Raw genomic sequence first — 26,071 nt, 5'->3', positions numbered from 1 at the left:
GGTTTTCCGGGGAGCCGTGTACAAATCCTGCCCTTCCACGCGTTGCTGTTACGTGCAACCCTCCTCCAGGCAGGAATTGGCCGCGGCGGCGTTTTCTCTCTGATTAGTCGGATCTCTGAAATCTTCGCAACTGTTCCTCTCGCTGTCTTTTACAAAGTCTCTTCACAGAAGATCCGGACAGACTATCCGTGAATTATCGCCATACTTTGTGTTTTGTTCCCTTCTTCCTCGCAGCTCTGCCTCTGTTGCAATGGATTGATTTCAGTGTCCCCCCCCCCTTCTTCTTCTTTCTCTTCTTCTCCTCTCTCTCTCCGACCCCTGCCTCGACCAAGTTGAGAAAACACTCGTAACCCCGTACGGTGTCTCTCCGAGCCAGCTTCATGTCTCATCCGGCCCGTTTTAAAAGTCGCTGGTTCCGGTTGTGTCCGTACGTTTCGTAGGTGAGACTTTGAACTTTTCCCCCCCCTTCTTTTTCCTTTTTTTTTTACTCGTTTCTTGGAAGTCTATCACAGGAGGTTGGCTGAGGATTTAAAAGAAAAACCAAAACACAAAACAAGAACAAAACACACGGATTTTCGCCGGGGGGTTTTCCGAAGCCTGCAAAGATTTATTTTTGAAAAGTGATGGCCGAGCGGGGAGCACGGTCGCTCCTCTCTCTCCTCTGTCTCACCTTTCTCTACACGGCGACCACCGTGGCCAAGCATGTCGACAAAGGTAATATTTTCATTAGCCCCTTTCACACTTTAGCCCTGTAACGCATCGTGCTGCCCCCCCCCCAGAGTCGATCGCTATCGGAGTGAGAAACACCATGTATTCCAAGTTATTGTGCATAAAAGCAGACGTGGTTTTCCCAGCTGTAGTTGCGAGACGCCCGGCTAACCCGGCTAAGTGCTGCTCCCCCAGACGTCGTCCTCTACTCGTTCTCTCATTTCGACGATAAAGACGAACAACTTTTGCCAAATAGGCAAACAGTTGCGTTTACTCGTAGACCAAGCCCGGACGTCTGTAGCATTAAAGCGACACGCTTTTCTCATTGAGGGACCTTTTGTCTCAATAAGCACTACTGTTGTAGTAAATGTTTTTTTTATGGTTGCTTCTCAAATGATTTTTGTGAATCTACCTTTTGGCTTTGCTTTACCGACGTTTGTAACCATGGAGGGTGAGGGAGGAGAATTTTAATTTTGAACACAATGGATTTTCTTTGATGGGAGTCAGCCATCTATTTCTGTTTGGCTGCCATTGTAGTCATAGAATCGGAAAGGATGGCAGGAACTTAGATCTGGAGGAGAGAAAAAAAACCCCTGCAAAATCAGAAGAGTCACTAGGACTCACTGTCAAGTAATAAGCTGGCGTCATCAGTCCAGCAGACGTCTCATTACCTGTGCGTCAATACATGTTTAGCTGATGGATAAACAGCACCCGATACATTTGCCTCAGTTAATTATTTGAGCTGAGTGCAGTGTGCAATTCAGATTCAGTCCTTGGTAAACTAACGCTGGCTTGTTGGTGTTCTTTGTGTTACAGTTACACTTTTTCCTCTTTTCCCTATTCTTTATCATATGTTGCATCTTAAAATCAACAGATGTATTGTCCCGGTACCTTGTTTTGAGCATAGCCTCCCAGAACCTGTGGTAAACGCTCACAATGTCTGAGTGACAGAGATGTTATGCAGATCTGTGGGGGGGGGGGGGGAACTGCATGCCCAGCTCCAATTGGGATGCACAGCATATGCCCTGATTGAATTCCAAATACGCATCAGTTTATGTCTACAAGTCAGTTGCAGGTCTCTGTAAAACACAGCAACAAATGGCTTGGAAAGCAATGGTTTAACTGATTGTGCTGCAGCATGGCTCATTTTACCCCCCCCCCGCGATATCCATAATGCATCCGAATAGTTATGAATGTCAGAAAAGGCAATTCATCTGTCTCTATGTAATATTGTTTTTTATGCTGGTTAATGTGGAGTAAAGAGTGACGGGCCTAGCCTTTTGGCTTTCTTGCATGTGGAAACTGATGAAAGACCATCTTCTGCATGAAAAGTGCTCTGCAGTGCTGGAAGGGAAGGGGAGAGACAGGAGGAGGGAGGGAGGGAGGGAGAGATGGAGAGGAAGAAAAAGAGAGAGGGAGAAGGAAAGAGAGAGAGAGAGAAGCCCCTCCTTGGCTTTGCTGGAGATCAGTACAAAAGAGAGAGATGGGGGTAGGGTGAAACAGGCTGACTGTCTGGAAAGTAATAAAACCAGGAGATTAAGGGGACTGGGTAGTTCCTTTGGGAGCTTTGATTGATTCCAGAGAATTGGACTGGGACCCACACGCAGAGAGAGTCTCAAATTACTAATTGTGGGGTCCCCCTTGCTGAAAATATCTGTTTATTCAAAACACATTTCTTTGAGGTCCTGAATCTTTCTGCAAAGTGGGACCATGGCCAAAACTCATCTTTGTCAAAGTTGGTAGAGTTGCAGTCAAAGCTCAAGAGTTTCAGTGCTTCAACTTTTCCTTGTTTGGTTTTCATCTGCCGTCGGAGATGGGGATAATGGATATGTGTGCTTTTTTTTGTTTCATTTTGAAACAACCTGAAAAATTTCAGCCACATACAGGAGACCAACTCTGCCACATTACCGCTATTCATCTTAACTTTCTTCATCCTGGCTCCTAATTGTTTACAAAAATCTTTTTAAATTTCACTAAAAGTTTTGCTTTGTAAACAACTCCCCATCTGGGGAGCGAAAAATCCATTTAGGCTCTATCTTATCTCTCTAATCCTGCAGGGACGGAATTGCTTGCCGATTGTCTCCCCGTGGACAATGCAAATAACTTGCTGAAATGTGTAAACATTTGGCAACCCTTTCTGCTCCCACAGGCCACTCTCCTGGGCTTTATCCACACAGACCACCTTGGCTGCAGCATGGCCCAGGCTTTAAAAAACAACTAGTGTTTTTCCTGCTAGACTTTTCTGTCTACTCTTCTGCTAAACCAACTTCTGATAAACCAACGTTTGTTATTTTTTTCTTTCTTTCTTTTTTCTTTTTTGGAAAGTCATTGGTGGTCCTCTCTTCCAGTATGTGAGGAAGGTTGTGTGAAAGTTTTGATGAAAGTCAAATTTTCCATCATGTACATCATGGTATAATAATTAATGAATTTTCTTTACTTGCATATCTCACATTACACACAGTAATTAAATGGAAAAAAAAGTAAAATGTTGTAAGATGGTATCTCAGATCAATTAGGCTAACACTTGAAATGGATGACTGTTTTCCCAAAGTTCACATCATCTTCTAACAAGTTGGCACAGGAGCCGTGCAGACTCACCTGCTGTCTCTGCCGTTTATTATGCTGTTTACTGATCATTTATTTATGGGCTCCAATCACTCATAACGTCCTAATGACCTCCCTCCACTGAGATATGGATAATTGCGCACTTGGCCTGGTGTTTTGATTCATCTGCTTCACTAATGACACCACCCCAATTAGGATATCTGCTGATGTACTCTAGCAAGGGATTCAGTGGCTCACTTTGTTGCCACTCCGTGTGTGGTTCTCAATATAAAAGACGATGGAAAAGTCTGGTGATTGAGACCAGACCACTGTTGAATATGGGTAGCAGGCCAAACTCTGTCTATCTCTGTTGCTACTTGTTGTTTCAGTGGAATTTCTCAGTATTAGTTGGGCGTGCTATGGTTGTATGTAAATGGCATTGGCGATTACTGATACAGTTTACAATAAATGCTGATGCTGTTTATATCCTGGCGTTCATTGCCTCCTTGGCAGGAGGTTAACTAGATCAATATCCCATGAACAGGCCTTAAATGGCATGTGTGAGTGTTAACCAATGTGAATTTTGTTGATGGAAAATATTCACTCATGGCCTCATTTCCATGACAAAAAATGAGCTGATGACTAAATAAACAATCAACTCTGGGTCTAACGGGGCTATGGACAAAATGATAGTCAGGCATGTCTGAACTTGTTTTTAATAAAACATCGTAAGAAAGAAATATAAGGGAAAGCGCTAATCAAAGGCCAGAAAAAAGACAACAAAATCAAAGTTGATAAATTGAATACAAGAACTATGAGGAAATGTTAATGTCTTTTGCATTAGTCTTTGAATCATTTTTTTTACAAAGATGAGTTTCAATATGATGGTTGCCTTGTCACGGAGAAAAGGTTATCACTGAACTGTTTCCTGTATTTTTTTTATCTTCAGTGTTAATACTGCTGCCGTCTTGTTGGTTAAAGACGGTCAATGCAACCACAAGATTTGCGCGTGCCCTCTTTCAGCTGCCTGCTGCCAGAAAAACCCCAAATGTTTTTTTTTGATGGAGAAAAAAAAGTAAATTCTGTCTCTTGAGTATATTGAATAGTCTAATCCTTATTTAAGCATTATTAAAAAAAAAAACTGATGACTAATTTTGTATGATATTGACTATAAGTCATCCCTCTCAATTCAACAGATTGACCTCAGGAGGCAGTTAGAAATTTAGTCATATTTAGTACAGCTGACATTTGTTTGTGGTAGGAGAAGATAGGCCTTCTTAATTTGCATCCTCCATTATGCACTGTGGTCTGTCTTTGGCACTTCTCTTCCTCTCTGAAAACAGGAGTGCCTTTGTAAAAGCTACTCGACATTGTTGGTTCCACACCATTATTTATGTGGACATGGCAAGCTATACCAAGACCTTCATCATCTCCAGCATGGAAATAGTGCATGCCTCGAAATGTACACGGTTTGATCCTTTCACTCGCCGCATCAAACTTTCACGCATCAGCTGTTAGTCCTTAGGTGGAATGCCCACAGACCAGATTCAAGCCACAAAAGTTTCTCTCTCTACAAGCCCTAAGATAATTCCATCCAAAAATTTACACATTTTCGCTCCCCACCATTCTCATAGTCTCAAGTGTCTGCTGTGCAAACTGTCCATCAGTGAGTAGTCATCTCTTTTTTGACCTGTTGGACAGTAAGGGCTCTGTGGTCTATCACTCAATAAGAAAGAGGTTGCACTATGGGGCTCTGGATGCTTTGAATCCCAGACAAGATTATTGACATGTCCATGGCTTTCCCCTGCCTCAGTCTTGGCTGTGTTGTGGCACCTGGTTTCCTCTCGACTGAAGCCTGCCCTCTTACTGCTCTTTGGTTCTCCAGTGCCTTGCTTAAGGCTGACTAAAAGCGATTTCACTGTTTCCCAAACTCTTGTATTTCCTTTTTTTTTTGATATTGTATTTGAATTTTTCTTAAACTAATTTCATATATATATATATATATATATATATATATATATATATATATATATATATATATATATTTCAGATATATAAACGTAACTACATATAACACTAATTTTGTTGTGTTTATATATACTTACTGTAGGCATGCACAGGCCATCGTTATTTTCATAATAGTAGCCTCTGATCATTTTGAGCACCGATAGGGTGTGAAATCTAAACCCAGACTGAAACATTTTATTCATCAGAAAGATCAAGTCCTCATATATGATTTTCTTCTCTTTTTTTTTTGCCGTTATGTCTGAGTTCTGATTTTATACCATGACTTTGCCTGATTGCCATAAAAAGGATAACATGGAGCCCTGCTAAATCTCAAAAGAGCTGTAAAAGCTGAATTCAAGACCTCTCCGGGCTGGATTTGTGATGCCTCTGCTTTTTAGTTTGGTATTCTAATAGTCTCTTCAGAGACACCAGACAATATGCAATATGCTTTTAGGCAATAATATCTAATTTCAAGATTACTGCTAAAGAGGAAAACAAATATTCCTATGTTTGTTGAAGCTTTGTATTGGTTGTTTGATCAATGGTATGAATTGCTGCCATTAAAAATGCAGATTTTGACTCGCTATCTGACTTTAAGGAGGAATTGGTGCACTGTAACACAATATTAAGACCACACTGGCGTACTGAAGCTGCTTTCAGAACAGTGGACAAAATGGACCTCATGCATGAATGTTTTCTTATTTTTCCTCATATTTGTTTTTGCACAAACCAAAAGGAGGAAAATAAGAAAATCCTACATGGAATTCATGAAACATGTGCACCGGCCAATTTTGTTCTTACCCACTTGAGTATGTTGATGAATTGTGTTTGATCTTAAATTGGATGCGCGTGCCAGGGATTTTGCAATTAGCATAAGGAAACGCCCAATAAATTTATATATGGGCAACAGACTTAAGTGCCGTGTGCAAACCACAAACCAACAAGCCACTGCAATTTGACAGGTAACGGACAGACAAAAGAAGAAAAGGGGAGGGGGGGGGGACAAATATAACTGCTTTCTATTTACTCTGGAAAACACTTAAAGCAAGGAACTTTTGCCCATAGCCTTACATGAAAACAACACTGAAGATGTCCAGTGTTTAAATCAAATCTTGAAATATATAAAATATTCAATACTGAATTGTTAAAAGTGTAGTACGAGGCATGATATCTTCTTCCTTTAAGTGTTGCGGGGAGCGTGGGGGGGGGGGGTGTTCAAGTTCTTCTGCTCCTCCGCTAGCCATGACTGTCACTGGGCTTTTTGCAGCGCGAGCGTCCCCGATTGATTCGTTGGGATTCAACATGCTCTCTTCACGTGAACACACAACAGCTTTTTTGCATAATCAACCAGTCATTGCACTTTAGAGTAAAGCACAGCACGCATCTGTCTTGTCTATCTTTTAACTGCAACTCTGCATCGAGATTTAGGGAATTATTACTTTGAAAAGTAACAACGCCAGTAAAACTGTATTTCACTATGATAGTTAAATTTTGCAATTAATCCGCGGTTCACATGCGTGTCGAACCATGGGGAACGATCCGTACGCATCACGGATCAACTATGTTCCATTACACCACTGTTTTTTTTAATCATCATTATTTAATATTTCACAGCACAAAACCCAAATTGGTTTTTGTGTGTGTTGGCTTACATGTGGTCTGGGGCGCTCTTAAATTTTGAGCTTACATAAGAGCAAGCGGGAAGTACGCAAGTATTGATCAATGCCACAAAAGTTCTTAAATTGTTCACTTGCACATTTTACACGCACAAATCTGTGCATATGCACTGTTCATGCATGAGGCCCATTGGCTCTTAGGGGGAAATAGCAGGAAAAACAAGCTGCTGGTCTTGGAGCATGTCAGATTAGGGAATATAGCCGTTTTTCAAGGCTGCCGCTATACTTGTAGTGGATGTTCTTTTGGAAAGCATGCCAGTGTCATGTCCTTCATTGTTAGCCGACATACAAGTGGAGCCAAGCGTCTGTTTCTCATTTTATAATCGATGTATGCCTCTTAAGTACTGCAGTATGACAACAGTTACGTCCATTCATGTTAGGTATGAGTAGTACAGTTGGCAGTGATGTCTGTTCTCTTTGCCTAGCATTCAAGCCAAACCCTAATAAGGAATTGGCTTTGTGGCTCTTCCAAAGGAATCTTTATGCTAGCTCAGCAGGATAGCAAAGACTTTTTCTCTAAAAATTTTCCTCAAACTTTCCCTTCCTCCTGCTTGAGCTCCTGTCATAGTGTCTCCTGCCAATGGTGGCAGCTGCAGAGGATTATGACACATGCAAGCTGTGCTGGTCAGATGAGCTCGGCCTGATGAGAGCTACGCTCTGTTTCATACTGTACCCTTTTTTGTTGCCCCGCTCAACATGAAAATAAAATGGCAGATTTTATTTTTTTTACATATATCTGCTTGCCCTGGGGAAGGCTTGGATACCAGGTCTTGATGTTCCAAAGCAGGCATATTTTCTGTCTTAGGTGTAAAATGTTCAAGTAGAGCTTTTGTAAGATCTTTTATCTGTCAGTGCTGGAAAAAAAAATCTTCTGCACTGAAAAGCTCTGTCTTCCAAGTGCCTCTCATTGATGATGTTTACTAAACCTGAATGACAAATGAACAAAAGTAGCTTTGAGGTGTCCGTGAGTCTTCCATTTTGCCTTTTGCACAGAAAATTGCATGGAAGGAAATGGCAGTTGACATTAGCTTTGCAGTTGTCTTAGATTCAAGCAACTCCATATCTGATATATTGTTACTCTTGAAAACTTTGTGTAATTGCCTTAATTTACATTTAATGTAATTTAAAGGTGGAAAATCTCATTCTTGGCAGCAGCCCTCTCATCATAAATAAAGAGAGACTAATATTCTTCTGGAAAGAGTGATTAATAACCTTAATTTGATTTCACTGTACCTTCTGGAGCTCCCCACCTAGGAGCTCAGACATGAATTTATCCTCTGCCGTCGTTTTGGATGTTGTCCAGCGCGTGAAGAATTAGCCTGAATTTTAAAAGCTTCCTCGACATTGTAGCTCAGGAAGTGTGATCATAAAGAGCCCGTGTATCAAAGTATTCTAAAAAAAAAAAGAAGAAGAATTTGGTCTAAAATCACTTTCACGATGCATGTTTTTTTTGTATGTGTGTGCATTTATGGTCAAGGTCCGATTTGGTTAGTGCAGTTTGAACCCTGTTAACCTTGACCCAGTGTGTCAGAATTCTTTTAATGGCTCTACTGACCTTCTGTATCTCAATGACACACGGACAAGCCGGGGCTGACCTAATTTCACTGACCGTATTGTTTGCGCTAACTTGCGGGTCTTCACCTTCACTGTGGGTATGCTTCTCGTATCAGTGGTGGTAGTTTATTGTGTGTGTGTGCATATGTGTATTTGTGTTTGTATATGTGCACCTTTGCCTGTGCATACAACTGAACCATCGTATTCCTGCACACAGTCACATAGTATCAATCGCCCATGTGCACACATCCAACCCTCCTCACCCTTCAGTCAGTCAAAGGAGCACTTCATGAGCGGCATGGGCGTGGGGGCAGTTTGTCACAGAGACGGGATTGTAAGCACTCCTCAAACAAGCTGTCTGCCATCGTCTTGTTGCCTAGCCTGTGGCTTTTGGCAGCTTCAGACTTGGTGGGATGTGTATGTATATGTTTGTGTGGGTATTTGTATAGGCGTGTGCCACCCATCCGGGAATGAACAGCTGTTTTATCGACAAAGTTCAAACGGTTTCCCATTTCTTTCTTTCTTTCTTTCTTTTTTTATTACTCCTGAGGCAAAAAAAGGCTTTCACTGTTTTTTACTGAGTGGATGGTGAGACAGGAAGACATTTTCATCCATCCATTTGGTGCCCATGTGTTCCCAGGCAGTTGGCGAGGTTAGTGTAACAGAACCAGTGTTGTTTTTAAAGTGCATTGCTCAGAACTAATAAGGAGAGGAAGAAAGAATTGATTGCAACTCTGTTGATGCCACTTTTTATGAAAGTCTGCTTGGAACAAAATTAGATATTTATGTGTGGCTGTGAATGATGCGGAGGAGAGATCATAAATGGTGTGGTTTGTTTGTGCCACTCTCACCCCCCCCCTTTTTATATCCAAGGGCTTTGATTTCTAAAAGTACGCATTGGGAAAAAAAAGTTTTTATAAGACTCACTAAAATGAAAACCCAGCGTTTTCATTTTATAAAACCCCTGAAAATGTAGGCATATGCAGGAACTATAGACATGTGGAGGTTATTCTTTATCCACATGACAATGAGATAGATAAATGCCGACATTTTTAGATGGGGACACATTTCCCCAATTCAACAAAATCTCAAAGAGTTCTAAATATGGTGTCTTTTTAATAGTTAATGAGTCGCTGCATATTTGGTGAGCAGTCCCAGAACAATTCTCTTTGAAGTTAAAGTGGTTTTCTCCCGAAGTTTTTTTGGACTGTTTTTATAAGTCAAGAACTGGTTTGTCTGGTTTTCCCTGGTAGAAATCCATGTAAACCTCTACATTGGAAGTAAACGGAGTACTACTGTGCCGTAAAATTTTAGCAAGAAAAGCTTTTTGTCCTAGCACAGTACTTTACCATGGCTTTCTCACAGTATGTCTTTGAAAAAGACATCTTGTGCAGGATCCATGAATTTGAGACCTGACTATTCACTGGATTGGGGTTAAGATTTCAGAATGATGGAAACTTTTACCACATGATCAAGATGAAGTAACCTTGACACAACCTTTACAGAATGAAAGTCATCTGATGATGAGCTGAGCTTTTTTTTTCTTAAGTAATTTCTTGCTAACGAGCTCCAGAAGTTTTAATTTCACCCTGATATTATGGTGTCCTTACAGAATGGTGACCTGGAACTTCTCCTGTGTCTATAAGCTTGTTTGTGTCACTGCATCTATACTTGAATACTTGATTAAAAAAAAAATCCCCTCAGCATGCGATAAAGGTGCTTTTGTATCCACGGGTACTCCATGGGGCTCTGCTGGCTGCAATGGCATTTCACCATGTTATTGGAGCCTGTTTTGCATCAATACTGAGCTCATCACAGACCTAATAGAGGTCAAGAGAGGCAGCTGAAACGGTGAAATTAGTACTCTAAGCCTTTCTAATGCATTGCTGTGATGTAATGGAATTGGCTGTCTCTCTTTTTGACTCCTTGCTTTCTTGGCCCTTCACAGTTGAATAAATGTGCCCCTCCGCTGCACCCGTGTCAAAAAAGACTGCCTTTCTACTCTGTAGAAGTGGTCAGTTGGCTTCATAAAAAGTGCTAGTTGTGCTTGGAACACGATTGCCAAGGCAACCTCATAGTGAACCCATTATCTTGCCATGTGGCGTAAATTTCCATTACTGATGAAAATGTCAAGCCTTAAAAGAGGTTCTAGGCCCTCTCTTTGCATTATTAGTAAAGCATAGCTGCTAATTGATAAAAAAATACAAGTGTCAATGGGCTCCTTGTTCTTTACCATAAGAACTAGGAAAAAGTAACATTGGACTTTTATGTCATTATGCATGCTCAATAGTCCAGGTAAGGAAATCACAGAAGGTTGATACAGTTCAACTGGATGTTCAGATCACACAGTTCACATAAACGTTGTGTCTGGATGAATTGATTCAACTTTATGTGTTAGATGTTTATTGATACTAGTACTACTACTCTTAACAGTACTGCTTATAGGTTTGGTACTTTATTGGTTCTTGTAGCTTATTTTGCAAGAAAAAAGAATTTACTAAGAACAGAACCGACATTGATTTATTATTCTCTGGCTGCTAATGTAAAGGGAATTTGGGCTTGGCTGGGACCGGTGGTAGATGAAGGAGGGATGGGCTGGGTCATGGTGGCTGCATCCTCGTAGCCTCAGCCTGACAATCAAAAAAGGTTGCCATATTTTTTAAATATATTTGTAGCTAAACGGTTAGCTAAGCAGTTAGCTTTCATTCATTAGCCTGTTCTTAATAATTTGTTATACCTAACAAGTCTACAGCTCTGGTACAGTATACCTGCTGTGGAAGATGGGACTGCAAGCATAGCAATCAAAAATTATATTTTTGTAGATGTTATGCTTGGTCAGCAGATGTTTGGATAAATTGCTTGTATTACTTTTCTCATTCTAAGGGTTTTTGTGTACTTGTGGCAATAAGCTTTGTCGTCGTAGATTCTGTTAAATTATGACCCGCACTCTAGAGTGTTTGGTTCTCTCCGCCATGATGATTCGAACATTTCTCAAGTTTGTATGGGAGCACAGCCCTGCCGCTCGCTCAAAGACAGGTGGCGAGAGAGAGACGGTGAGAGAAGGAGAGCGAGAGCAGCAACGTTATGATTGCAACATTCTTTAGATTCCTTGTAAATCATATTTACTGTTATGGAAATCTCACTCGCTAATATCTCCAGAACCAACAGCAGAACTGGTAACGTCTGACCTTATCAAATACTCTAGGTGTTACTGATTTAGAACTGGCTGTTGTTTAGAACTGGGTTATTCGTCCCTGATAAGAACACCTCATTTTTTTTTACGTAGACTACGGTTGGTTTATGAAGATTCTGTTCTCTGTTAACCTCTGTTATATGTAAGCTGATAAGAAGGTAAAGGTAAGCAAGTCCTGATCTCGGATGAAGATTGAGACAATTAGTTTAGTCGTGCTCAGAACGAAATTGAACAAAGTTCACATTGAAATAAGATGTGGCATACATACAAGCATATCTGAGGGGACTTCAGTTATGTGCAGTGGATGACTTTGTTCTTGAAGTGACTGCCGTAGGGGCTCAGAGAGACAGAGAGTAATTTCATTCACTCTCTTTGGCCCTGTGTCAAAACTGCCACCCCCACACCACCCTCATACTCCCATGTTAGAGTACAGCTGGTTTTCACTACCTCAGGTGAATAAATTCATTAAAAAAAAACCCTGAGAGCAGCATCTGGGAGGATACAACCTGAGCTGTATTTTAAATGCAGGTGTGACTTTCCTTTTTTTGTGATATGGATTAAGAAGGAGTAATTTGGGGTTGATAGTTAGGGAGGAAGCCAGGACCAACAAGCCCATGGGAGTAAGATATTTCCTGATGGCTTACCATCTAGGCACTGATGGGAAGGCAGTTTTATCCTTCTATCCACTCTGATTCCTTAAGCTCTGTCTATCATAACCTCCCCGCCATCACGCTCTCACACACACATCTCACTTAGTAACAGGTCGTTAAACCTCAGTGCTAGCTTGGCAACAAAATGGACGGTGACCAGCAGGGAGCACCTGCAGTAGAATCGCAGTCGAGCAGCATTCCAGCACAGGACCCCGAGACACAGATGTCACATGAGACGAGAGGGACATGTTTGGATGTGAATAAAGATGGGGTGGGCTGGGAGGGGGGGGGCTGATGGCAGAGGTTTAGACATGGTGAGACCGTAATGGGCAAGGATCGGAGGCCAGCTGCTACCAAGCAACTCTAACGAGGTATCCCATCAAGAGGGGAGGGAGAGGTGCCTTAATGACTGTGGTTACACTTGTCATTTCACAAGGAGATCATTTTTTTCCCGTTCAATCATGCTAGACCCATTTGACTAACAGGTCTAGTGGCAGATCACTATAAATCTTTTGCCATCAAAACTTCAAAGCCACATTTGGAAGTGGTCAGACTGTCGTAAGTCTATGTCGTTGTCCAGTTGAACTCTAGCCATAGTGTCCAAATGGGCAATGAAGAGATAAGAAAACAATGAGTGGAAAGTCTAATGTGGATGCAAACACAGACATGGCATACAATGGTCCTTTTCAGGTTAAATGTGAATGGGGCGCAGCATGATATAATAACGTGATCTTTCAAAACAAATCTTTAAAAAACCCATTATTTGGTCAGTTGTAACCACAGCTAACTACTGTAAACTCATCCAATATTTAAATTAATGCTCTGTCCTTGTCTAGCTAAGTTGATCGAATTTTGATATGAGTGAAAGTATTAATATAACAGTCAAACATTTATTGTTTTCAAGGTTCATTTAGGCTAAAGATAACAAGTTGTAATATATGGTCATTACTGAAGAGTTAAAAATGGTGTCTCGAGTCATCCTCCTTTTACCACTGAATATCATACTGAAGTGTTTGCAAAGGGCTGTGGGGGTTTGTGTTGGTATGTACTGATGAAACCACTTTGATTGTTAGATTGGCAGAAATGCATGATGCTTTCTCTGCTTTCATACCTCATTTACCTGGAGTGGTCTAAATTGGTCCTGAGCACATAAGCATGCCATTCAGGCTTTCAGGACACCTGCTGAACAAATTCCCTCTAAAGAGCAGGCATACACACAGTAGGATCCCAAAATATGTCCAGCAGTCTGTTTATGCCATATGCTATGTAAGATGTAGTAATCTGTAGCAAGTGTAAAAGAAAAATTTGCCCAACATTATCGAATTGAGCAGGTGTTAAAGCAGCTTAATTTAGGTTGGCTTTGGCACTTCTTAACAGTCGTAATATTCAGCGTGAAGCAACAGTTTATCCATATGAGAGGTACAAATGTTTTCATTACGACAGGGTTCATGTTCTACATTTGGATATCCTCTCAAAGATGTCAGAAGTCAGTTATCATGGGTTGTGGTTTTAGTAGCCCCTGCTAGCTAGTGGGGTGCTTTTTGTTGTTGATTGACTGGAGACCCAATGATGAAGCTGCATAACCCCCTCTAAACCACCGAGCCCTGAATCAATGGAGCCCCTTTTTCCCCTTCTTTGTCCCTTTCTCCCCACAGTGCCACTGCATTCCCAGCCTAGCGGGGCAGTGTCTCTGGGCCAGGGCTGTGTCATGCACCCCCGTTGGCCCCAAACGACTGCAGTAAGGGGATCAGGGTTCAAGTGCTCCCTGTGGGGCGATGCTCGAGATGCCTAGCGACGCCATGGAATGGCCCCCATGCTGGCCACACCAGTAATTAATTTCTAACGAGAAAAGAATTGGCTGGCCTTGCTATAACTAGCCTCTTGGTGCTAGCTGACCACCACTGCCCCTGTCCCAGTCTGTCTTTCTCCCACACCGACTTCAAAGGCAAGGTGAGGATAGCCCCTCCTGGCTTATCTTGATAGGGAAATGTTGCAAGGACATTCCTCACATGTTAGTCAATGGTTGATTGTGAGCTTTGTGGGTTGCATTTTTTTTTGCTAGCCTCACACAGACCCTTACTCCCATTGTATTCTGTGAAGGCCTAATCACGTCAACCTCACCTCATAATTAACATTAGGGAGCTCAAAGGATGAAGTTGAGAGGGCTCATTTGGACTTTGTACGAAGATTTCTCTGTGTTAGATATGTAAGATGTATGCCCATAAATCAGAATTACTTTTTTGTTTTTTGGTGGTTGTTGTTGTTGTTGCTATTGTTTTTTTGCCCCTCTAGCCCTCTGTGTTAATGGCTCTTTGCCAAACCAGCATGTCATCCAACAAAAAGGGAAAGGCATTACCTACAATACTCAAAGATAGTGAAAGCACAGCGTCTATTATTTCTGCATTTGTTTTTGTTTATTCATGTTGATTTTTATTTTGATCTATGGTGCTGCTGTCCGTATCATATTTCCTGAGAGGAAACAATTGTGTGAAATTCAGGAAGCCATTAGGAAGCCAGGGCCTCATGTCTCTCCCTGCTGAGTAAATAGTGTCTGGGCCCCCCTCTCCTGCCCATTTAAGCCACTGTGAATGAGCTTGACGCTAGTAACAATAAAGACAGGAAATGAACTGTACTCACACAGGAGTGTGCAGGATACTCATTGTGTTCATAATTGACTGAGCTGGGATAGGTGATAAAACCAAAGTATTCTCTTTGGTAGTTGAAAATAGGTCATAGGTAGGCCTTTGCAATAAATGTAGTTACTGAGGCAATATTGGATTGCATAATGGTATATTTTTGGGGCTGTTATACGTCTGTCATTAGTGACCCAGTTTGTTGTAAAATGTATGCTCACAGTTTGAATCCACAATGAGCTAAGGCAAGCTTATTATGCTTAAATGCAGAGTACATTGGGTATATCAGTTAGTCATGTATTAGTCAAGTGAGTTTGTAATATAAATTTTTTAAATTACCCCCCTCCCCTTTTCTCCCCAATTGTATCTGGCCAATTACCCAACTCTTCCAAGCTGTCCCGGTTGCTGCTCCACCCCCTCTGCCGATCCAGGGAGGGCTGCTGACTACCACATGTCTCCTCCAATACATTGTGGAGTCACCAGCCGCTTCTTTTCACCTGACAGTGAGGAGTTTCGCCAGGGGGACGTTGTGCGTGGGAGGATCATGCTATTCACTAGTTACCCCTCCCCCCGAACATGCGCCCCAACCGACCAGAGGAGGTGCTAGTGCAGCGGCTAGGACACATACCCACATCCGGCTTCCCACCTGCAGACACGGCCTATTGTGTCTGTAGGGACGCCCGACCAAGCCGGAGGTAACACGGGGATTCAAACTGGTGATCGCCGTGTTGGTAGGCAACAGAATAGTCCACCATGCCACCCGGACGCCCTTGTACTATCAATTTGATTTGGTGGGTTACTAATGTAGGTTGCATCAAGTACAAGATAATTTGGTGTATGACAAAAGGTATCAGTAAGCAAGTGAGACTGGGAATAAATATCTTAAAGTAGAAATCCGAGTAAAAAGGGGGCATTGCTATGCAATATGCACGTGGTCTGTGTTCAAGCAGACAGTGTTTGTTTTCTGTTTCCTCACATGAGAAAAAGAAAAGTTTCCTTAGTTTTGGTATGTGCTTTTTGGAGCTCACGGCAGTCTTTAGCAACGACCTGCTTACTGTCTGCTAACCACACCTGGCCTCCTCATCCTCAATTTTCTCTGTGGTATGTAGGTCTGACTCACTGCCAGACAGTGTTGCTTAAACTATCACCTGTGTAGAAACTCCCCCTCACCCCCAGAGGAAAGTTGTTTTGTCCTTGAACATGCACCATAAGCCTATTTGAGCTGGTGTTGACCTGTATTTTGAAAAGATTGGTCTTGTAGTTGGGATTTAGGTTATTTGCTGCCATCAATCCTGCTGAATATTGGACAAATATGACTATGTCAACGTGTTGCAGTAATGTTCTCTCCCTCAACCCCCATCTCAAACTAGAGCCATTACTTTGTCGTTTGTTCAGGTATGCCTTAATGAATGCCAGTTGCATGCTAAGAATTTAATGGACCAGTTTGCAAATTGCCATTTGAGCTCCATCCTTGGGTAAGGGGATCAGTGGGTATCTGGCCCACATTTTGTACTTAGTGTAATTGATATTTGGTTTACCTCAAGATTAAGCAGCGACTAATCAGGTTAGCATTAAGGATTTCCCCAGATTTATTCCAAGAGTCCAATCTGTGTAGACCAACCACCCACCCTGTATCATCCCAAATGTCCGCCTCACCTGGGATTTACTAGCATATGAGAAGGAAATGGGATCAGAAGAGGTGATTAAATGTAGACCAAAGGCTCCCTCAGAGAAAATGAGACACACAAACTGTCGTCAGTCACCGGCAGCTCATGTCCTCTTTTTTTTCCAATAAACTGATTTTGGATGCTGAGGCAGAGAAGAGTGGTAGTCCAGTGTATCTTGGTCAACTAATGCCATCATCAGCTCGGTTATGTATTTTTCCTATTAGATTTCTTGCCTTTAGTGATGTTGACTATTGTATTGATGTAGCCCAACAATGGCTAGTGTGGACTTGGGCCGGTGAGTATAATAGGTTTGGGGACATCTTTCCTCTGTTGTGTTTCCTTTTGCATCTAGTGATGCACTTTACCTCAGAACAAGAACACACTTCTTTCTTACTGTGTCTATGGGCTGTTACAGTGTCTCCTGCATCCCAGCAGAATCCCAGGCAACTAATTTAGGGGTGGTTAAGTGATTTAGCATGTGCTTTTTTAAAATTTTTTATTGGACCCTAGTGAGCCACAACTGCTACACCCCCCCTTCTGCCAGTTGCCGTCTTTGCCTGTGGCATCAAGGCTCCTTTTTGCATTTCAATCAGTCCCTGGAAGCATTGTTGCCCGGGATGTGTGTTTATTTGAGGGGGATGGGACAAGGAGGGTCATAGCTGTTGCAGTAGTGGTGGTTGCTGGTTGTGTCTGTGTGTAGATCAAATATTCAGCGTGACCAATGCCCAGCTCATAGGAGGCTTGTTGATGTGTTCTCAGGGGGCACATGGCTTTAACTGCTGCCCGCGGGGCGAACTCTGCCCTCTATTCTTTACCCCCCCCCCTTCACAACTTGAACACAAGCAGCACAATCAATGAAAGCCTCACCCTCCTGCCTCATTCCCCACCCTCCTCCTCACTGTTCACTTCTCCTCTAACTTCTCCTCCTCTGGTCAGCCACCCCCCTACTTTCCATTTATCAGCAGTGCGTTTGATGTCGGCTTCATCATTCTCTGTCAACCCCCCAACACCCCGGTTTGTGTAATTGTATTAGATTCTCCACGGTTGTACGGTTATCTTTGCCCTACCCAGCTGCTAGAAAGCCAGTGGGGCTTTCTCTGAACACCTATAGCCTAGCCATTTGTGGTAAGTATCTTTTGTGCTTAATTTATTTCCATACTGTGTTGCACAGTCATGGTTCATTGGGTCCCCCAATACCCTGAGGTATATTAAGTTCTCCATCTCAGCCTATGTTCCTCGTGTTCATTCTCTTTGTTCCCAGCGGCCCCTCTCCTCTTCCGATGGGGAGCGTGGAGATTCGGCGGAGTGCCGATTGAGCGACAGACTTGTCCTGATGGGGGCAAGAGGATAGATTTAGCAATGGAAAAGTGAGCCTTGTGCATTTATTCATATAAGGTGAATTAGGGCTGTCAGGGTTGAATCTTAAGATTCACATCTGTTTCAAAGTTGAAAAAAATTCAGTGCTCGATTACTGAATCATGCTTTGAACAGGAAAATGTCACTGTTGATGAATTTAGATAATTCAAAATATGTCATCTCATGGTACAAGTACTAACTTGTGTTTTTTTTTTACTGAAAATAAGATTTATCAGTTTCAGAGATGTAGAATTTGATTTGTTGCTCATGAATTATCTTTGTAGTGGTACACCTCCAGCCTACTGAGTTCAACACACTGGTTTTTAGTTTCAAAGGAGTAATTTTCTTATTCTTTTTCAAAAGTAGGATTAGATGGCTTCGATATCTTTAGTCCATTTATACACTTTAAATAAATATTTGAAGTGGGACAATTATGTAAGCTTTTTCTTTAAGAATGCGCTCAGTGTGACTTATTTGATAATTGCTTTTATTACCTGCACAAGGAAAACTGGCACAAATGACTATAGATTCATTCTTAAACCTGTATTTTTTTTTTAATTAAATGAAGCTTGCGAAAATGATCTTGTAGAGACCGGGACTAATATGGTATATCCAGTTGCACCTCATGCATTTTTACTGTTGACTCTGAGGCTTCTCTGAGCAACCTGATCAAACTGAAAATGATCTCTGGCCCAGACATCTTCCTATTAATGAAAAATAAATACAAGCTGCATCGTGAAACAAAAGGTAGCGTGTCAAAGGAAGCTGTGGGTAGCAGCAGAGACTAATGCCTTTTCCACATTAAAACTGATATTTTGCAAATCGAAGGTCGTGTGTACAGAATTTCTTTTTTTTTCTTCCTTCTTTTAAACAGAGGGGGAAAATGTCTGTTTAGAAAAATATCCGTATATGTGTGGTCAGAGCCTAAGAGGCTCAGTGAGAGAATCTGTCTCTGTTGATTACACATGCACTTACAACCTTGATGGCCACATTAGATCTCTTTCTACATACAGCGAGGTAATATTAATAATGGATGCATCTCTCCTTCTCTGCCCCTCCCCCCCAAAAAACATGGCCCTTCAAGGCGTCTGCCCTACTCCTTGGCTCTCCCTCCCTCCTTACCGCCACTATGCTTTCTGCCTTTCCCTCTGGTATTTCAGCTGTTAGACTGCTAGCTAGGAGCCCTGGCAGGTGTGCATACATCATCACCGGTTTGGCCACACAGCCTGCAGTCTCTGAACAATTCCCTCCAGGTAGCCAGTCAGACAGACGGATAGACCCATCTAACCAAAAAGAAACACAGTTGAATATTCCCTCCATTCACACCCTCTATCTGAGTCAATTACTGCCATGTAGCCTCGGACAGGGATATGTACATGTGTTTTGTTCTTCAGGAGGAATCCCTGGATTCGTTGACACATCTTGAATTCTAAAGTGAGATTTAAGATATGATTGAATAGATGCAAACCATGTTCTTACGCTCATGCAAGGCTGCACTCAAAGTGGAAACTTACCAGTTCCTTTTCCTTGTATTTCCTGTTTGTGTGTCTTATCAGCATTTTAGTCATTTTAGCTACGGTCGATGGTAAAGACAACAACCTCTATACACAGCTTATTGGCAAGGTGGACTTTTAACCTGTCAGTGTTTGTGGGCTCGGATTACATTTTCAGATAGAGTTGATAACCTTTACATTTTCTTTAATCACCCACTGGTGCACAGCAATGCAGACAATAAGTGTCTTTATACACACTCAGTAATCCAGGTAAGAAAATCAAAGAAAGTTGAATCAGTTCAAAATCAGACCAAAGGTGGGCCTCAATAACTGCAAACAAGGACCAAGTCGATATACATACAGGTTTCATTGCACAGATCATTCAAGACCCTGAAATGCTACAGACCACACTGGGTCTGTACCATTGAAAAATTTGAGCGTCAGAAAAAGGATTTTGGTCTGCCAGTAAGTTTTCAAAAGACCACTAATTCCTTTTGAGTCATGACTGGCTCTCACTAGTCACCTTGTATTGAGCTTGTTACAGACTCAATATTAAATCCCTGCTTGTACAGTTATGAAAAGTGTATTCACAGCTAGGTGCTTAGTTTTGATATAACATATAAATATATGAATAAGGAAAATATGGGTTGTCTCTCCTTCTTCTATGGTAAAACACACATTATGATCAACCCCCTGAAGTGGCTACATAATATGGGGGTGTCAAAGATACTGATACCTCATTTTGCATTGCAATTGCATTGCTGACACATGTGGGGTCCAGTGTGCTAGACCCAAAAAAAAAAAATGAGGCGAGTAGAAAGGAGACACGCCGGTATTGGCCAAGTAAACTCTTAGATCAGACTTGACAGCCCTGCCCCCTTCAGCTCCCCCCCCCACACACACACACACACACAACCTGTCACTGTCTTCAACTACAATCCTTTTATTTTGCCTTTCAGAATGTGCATGTTCGGGGAGAAAGGCTCAAACAAGTGTTTACTTACTCTATAATATGATTATTAAAAAGAAAGAAACAAAAGAAAAACAGCCCAAGACCAGTAGAGTGAATGCCTGATAAATATATGAATCATAAATACGTATATGTAAAAACAAAAAACTTAAGATAAAATTGAAAACCAATAGAAGTGCTGTATAATGTACATAAAGAAAGTGAATACACTATTGCATTGTTATTTTCATTATGCTTGGTAAACTTAAAAAACATTTAAATATTGAATGTATACATACACCGACCTTAAAAAATGTGAACATGAAAAATATTCAAAATACACCATAGGAAATCGGTGCCATTTAATGATTGATAAACTTAAGTGTAGTTTTGATTGTATTAGAGGTATAACTTTTCTGGGGCAGCAGTTTGTCTGCTCAGCTGACAGCGTCTCCCATATTAGCGGGTCATAGAGCATATTGAACGCCTTCATGGCAGGTAGTATATCTTTTCACAAAAAGGAACACGGCCAGACATAGTGGGCTTTCAGCAGTAGAAACTGGGACTGGTCGCATCCTGCTGTCACTGATTATCACAACCAAACCAGTGTAGAATAAAATCGATAGAAAAAGGAGAGGGGGAAAAAAAACCAAGAAAGCAAGCAAAGCCAAGGTCTGAGCTGACAGATTAAGGATGGGTTACCCGCACTCACAGAGGAGACATAACTGAACACTTCATGGACAGGTTGCTCAGCCATTTCCGCAGGATAATCCTTATCTGCTCCAACTGCATATATGTCCTATGGTTCTGAGTGCCTTAATGCAGTTTTAAGTGCTGTACGACTAGTAATGGTGCAAAGTGGTAGGATAAAACTTCTGTTTACACGATGCTTTGCGGAAAGAGGTGACTGCGCAATCACACTGGTCTTGAAGATTGTAGATTTTGTCAGTGTATAATCTCTGCAGTAATCGGGATAAACCAACCCTTTCATTGCGGAAACTCTCTGGAGCAGATAAACCACTGCAAGGCATGCCATCCCAACAGCCTGTGCTTCAATACAGTGCCCATAGCTCCTTTCTTCATTTAGTAATGAATTATTGTTGACCTTTTCTTAATTGAGGCCCAAAATAATGCAGTAGAGACCAGACCTTTGTATATCAATCAGTTTAGCAAATGTGTATGAGGACAGTATACCATAGTGAGTTACCAGCACAAATGGGGTTGTCTGAAGACAATTTGTTTTTTTGTGGGAGTGTGTATGTGCACATCTTTGCATACGTGCAGGGGTGATTTTAGAAGATGGGCGCTGCATCTGTCGGAATCTGTTCTCATCAGTCTCTGGAGAGCACCCCCTGCCCCCACCCTCCGCCCTTAGGTGATCTGTCTTCCTGTCATCCCATTGATCCTTTCCAACACTCATTAATATGGAGAAAAGGTCATTGAGTTGGAGATGAGAGACCCATGGCTGCTGTTTGACATCGAGGAGGCGCGTAAATAAAAAAGGGAGCATCGTTTATTTAGCCCAGAGGTATAGAGTAACAGCTCAGAGGTTGCTTTTCCTCTCTGCTAGCCACCCTCAAAATGTCCGTCACAAAGCAGGCTTTTACAATGAGCCCAGGTGCAGATAGGGCTTTATGATGCCAGTGTGTAAATGGAAAGGTAGTATCCCTTTCTGCACAGCCAGCCAATAAAATGTGTTTGTGATGCTGTTTGTTGTTTTACCTTGTGCATCTGCTCATATATGACAAAACACTCCTGATTGTCGTGCATAGAAACAAAAGTGTTTAAAACCTTCTCGCATCAGGTGGCCTTGTTGAATCTGAGCCAGCCAACAGTTAAAATCACTCAAGAAAATCCTAGCTGGATATCCAGCAGCAGACCCCTCTCCCCCTGCAGTCTGCTCATAGCATGGGCCGGGCTTGATTATGTTTTAGCCACATTTTGATATGCAGTCTGGTGAGAGTTAAACAATATCTCAAAACCCCTAACAGGGGTGATTTTATTCATTTATTTTTACTCTCAGCCTAAAATGTTTTTTTTTATCTTGTTCATTTACATTCATATTGAATTTGTTGTGTGCCATATGCGCCCATCGTTGTCATGGGATACAGGCCAGCCCCAGCATTTCCCATTAAAGAGGCAGCTGAACACATTCATTTTGTTTTGAGGGATGAGATAAGGAGAGAGAAAGGCTTTCCCCAGGTGCGGCGTCAGTGTTAAATAAAACCTAGCGGACATTACTGATGTCCAGTCTTCCATTTTATTGCGATAGATGTCAGCCGGCAACAGGTCCTCCTTTCATGCCATGTTGGGCCTCTGCTCGGGATGTTTGTTCACTGCAATATGCACTCTCAGCATGTAAAAGAAGGCCAGCTTGCACATTGTAACAAATTGTGGATCTTTAATTCTCTGTCTGTCTGTCTGTCTGTCTATCTATCCTGTCTGTGTCTGTCGCTCTTTTGTCTAGCATAGATTGCCCCCCCCCCAAGAGAGCCCAAAGAAACAACCACCCCTCTCCTGTAAAGCTTATTAGCAAATCAAAGTGCCAGAGAAACTGTCCATTAATAAACTATGCCTATTCAAGTGGCACAGAGAGCAGCAGGGTCAGGCCCGCCCTCCGATCATTATGCCTCATCCACTTCCTAGTACAAGGCCCCCAGCCTCCTAGCTACAGGTCTCCATGGAGACCCAGGACAGTGAGCAGAGTTAAGGTGGGGGTCGGGTTTGGAGACCGGCGCAGACAACCATTAGCAGTTCATTCCTTGGTAATTAATGATCGTCCCACTGGCTTGAAATCAGGGCCCTAGGAAAATTATACTCAGGGATAGCTCTTGGAGAACAAACATCAGGATGGAGAGGAATTTGTCCACAGGACTGGATGGCGGCTGTGGTGATTTTTGTTGTGGTTAGAATATATTCTCATGGAAGATAGGGGCAAGGTGGCCTAGGGAAGATTTACTGTTGGGATGCTGTAATGCACAAGGGTTAAAGTGAGTGATGTGAAAGTGATTTATAGTTGAGATGAATGGGACTTTGCACAAGGAAATAAGAGTTCCAGATTTGCATAAACATCATTACTCACCTCAGTCTTTTCTTCTGTTATTCAAAGATGACATAATTGGCAAAGCAAAGTAGGCCCTTCTTCTCCTGTCTCATTTTGTCTCTTACTCAGAGAACCACACACAGGCATGTACACACCTCTGACAAAAGTCTTTCCAACTGCTCTAAGATAATCAGTGGTCTAATCGAGTTATGAGTGCTGTTCACATAGCAAATATTAAGCTCACATTTATTGGCTGTGTGATGAAATCTGAGGTCTGCTTGGCCCAGGGAGTTCAGTCAACCAGCCAATCAACCAGTCAGCCAATCAGCCATCCAGAGAAGCTTTGAAGGGCTGCCAGACTAAGCCACCCACCTCTTCTCTTTCCTGTAGCGGATAAATGCTTTGCTTCCTGTGCACCCAAATATGGGCGGGTGGGCAGGCAGGCAGGCAGGCAGGCAGGCACCATTATTTGGGCTCTTAAAGGCAAACCATATTTAAAATATTTAAGGATGCCGACAGGACCAGACGGTTGTACTTATGACGTGTGTGTTTCAGTGAATGAACCCACCCACACACACAGGACAGAACAATCAGTGGCACACAGACAAAGACACTTGCCAGGTGATTCAATGTGGACCTTCCTGGCAAGCATGCTGTGTGCAGGCTCTCCCAGATCGGTGCTGCACCAGGCTCACAAGCTGCAGACACAGTCTCTACATCACACCTTTACAGACACATGGGAAAGGCTAAGAGGAGGTTTGACAGTTGGATAACCAGATGTAGGTAGACTGTTGACTGGAACCTTGTTTCTTAGTTGGTTTTTAGGGATGAGAATTGGCAGGGCTCTGTTGATACGATATATCGATTCTTAAGGTTGTCAATTTGATATGTATTGCGATACTTCAAGTATTTACAATTCTGTAATGTTGCAATTTGATATTACAACTCTTTTTGATTTCTGGTTATTTTTTTATATTGGACCGTGATAAACAGTTAATTTCAAATGATAAACTATATCACAATTAAGATATTTAATAAGGAAAGGTAGTGTGTCTTTAACATTTTTGTGTGTTAGGCTTTATTTTTCAAATAATAACATATCCCATGGGCTGGGTGCTACAGCTTTTAAACAAAGAGATCCAATGTCTCGTAATTTAATAGTAATTATTTTACTGAGTAATAAGAATATGAATTTACATCATAGTAAGAGGCAAGAAGATTTTTTTTGTCTTCAATGCATATTCAACAATAAATAGGCTACTGGTAGTGCATCTTTTCCATGATAATAACCTAGGGGTGTGGGATATGATATTATATTGTGAACAATTAGAATGTCCTCACGATGTGCCTTTACAGAGCTCATTAGTATCACGATACAGTGCACATTCTATCAGTTGCAGTTCTATGGCTCATACACGCATCCAAAGTTGTTTTCTCAGCCAAATATTAAATCACACTATTTGCTCGTAAACCAATGATTAACCAATAAACCAATGATAGTAAACAGTAGGTAGTGCCTCGGAGTTCTTTGCCTCCCCCTTTTTATTTGGCAACGTAGTGGTATGGATGACAACACAGGGGTTGGTCCCTAAAAAGAATTTGACATTGGTAATATGGAACTGGTTTTGACTTTCCAAAACCGACACGGGGCAGTTATTTGCAAACATTGTAAAGATATTTACGTAGGTTCACACGTTGGATGACAACACGATGAACCTTTTTAACCACCTCAAAAAAAAAAAAAGCACCCGGATGAGTGTGCTGACAGTCAAACAGTCAGTACGTTTACATATGATGTTGGAAAAAGTCTTTATTGTGTTAGTTCGACTAAAACTGGACTTTTAAAATACATGTAAACGTGTTAGTACGACTGAAATCATATTAAATCGAATTTCTCGAAGTTGGACTAACACCCCTAGATAGAGGGGTTGGGGATCGATTTACTATGGTATGTATACGCTTCAGTTGGCCCCGAACTGGCCAAGGCGTTCTGCGCATGATCCATAGTTCTTTCACCTGGAAGTCGAACAGTGTAGTATCAACAGTATCAAAAGTAAAGCATAGAATACGTATGAAATGTACAGCGCTGTAAAGTCGTCCATGTTTTCACCGCTCGACATGGAACCCGTTTGCCGCTTGCTAACTTGCTTGTCGCTTGTTTGGTCTGTGACGCAAATGACGCAATAGGTCTGATTGACCTATTGCGTCAGGTCCAATAGCAGCCAGCTAAAAGGGGGCATATTGCCGCCTACCATACCAGGGTCGGACATAACTTCTGTCAATAAATCGATTCTCCCCCGGTTCTTGTAGACTGGGACAACGACAGTAGTCCAATTTCGTGGCCTAATCGAGCTATAACCGTAGCTTGACTTAACTGTGCATGTAAAAGCAGTGAGTGAGGGGATCCCACATGAATGCTTCAGCTACAACCACTTAGCCAGAGGCTACAAGGCCAAAACAAACAGCTCTAACGAAGGCATTTGAGAAAGGCGCTCTGTATGACAGGACAAGTGCTGGAAAGAGGTAATTGATGCATTGACATTTTACCTGGCCAAGGATGTGCAGAAGTCTCTGATTGTATGTAAATACAAGTCTCAG

General features: G+C 41.9%; 1 protein-coding gene across 1 annotated transcript in view; it reads left to right on the top strand.

Moving 5' to 3' along the window:
- Nucleotides 1–328: 328 nt before the first annotated feature.
- The window catches only part of neo1a (neogenin 1a), a 232,067-nt gene continuing 206,324 nt past the window's right edge, over nucleotides 329–26,071 (top strand). Inside the window, exon 1 of the mRNA XM_056278452.1 lies at nucleotides 329–714. Coding sequence (XP_056134427.1) covers nucleotides 624–714 — 91 coding nt within the window. The 5' untranslated portion in view covers nucleotides 329–623. The remainder of the gene's footprint in view (nucleotides 715–26,071) is intronic.

This window comes from Lampris incognitus, chromosome 4 (assembly GCF_029633865.1).
Source record: "Lampris incognitus isolate fLamInc1 chromosome 4, fLamInc1.hap2, whole genome shotgun sequence".
NCBI lineage: Eukaryota > Metazoa > Chordata > Actinopteri > Lampriformes > Lampridae > Lampris > Lampris incognitus.
This window is presented reverse-complemented; position numbering and strand designations above follow the sequence as displayed.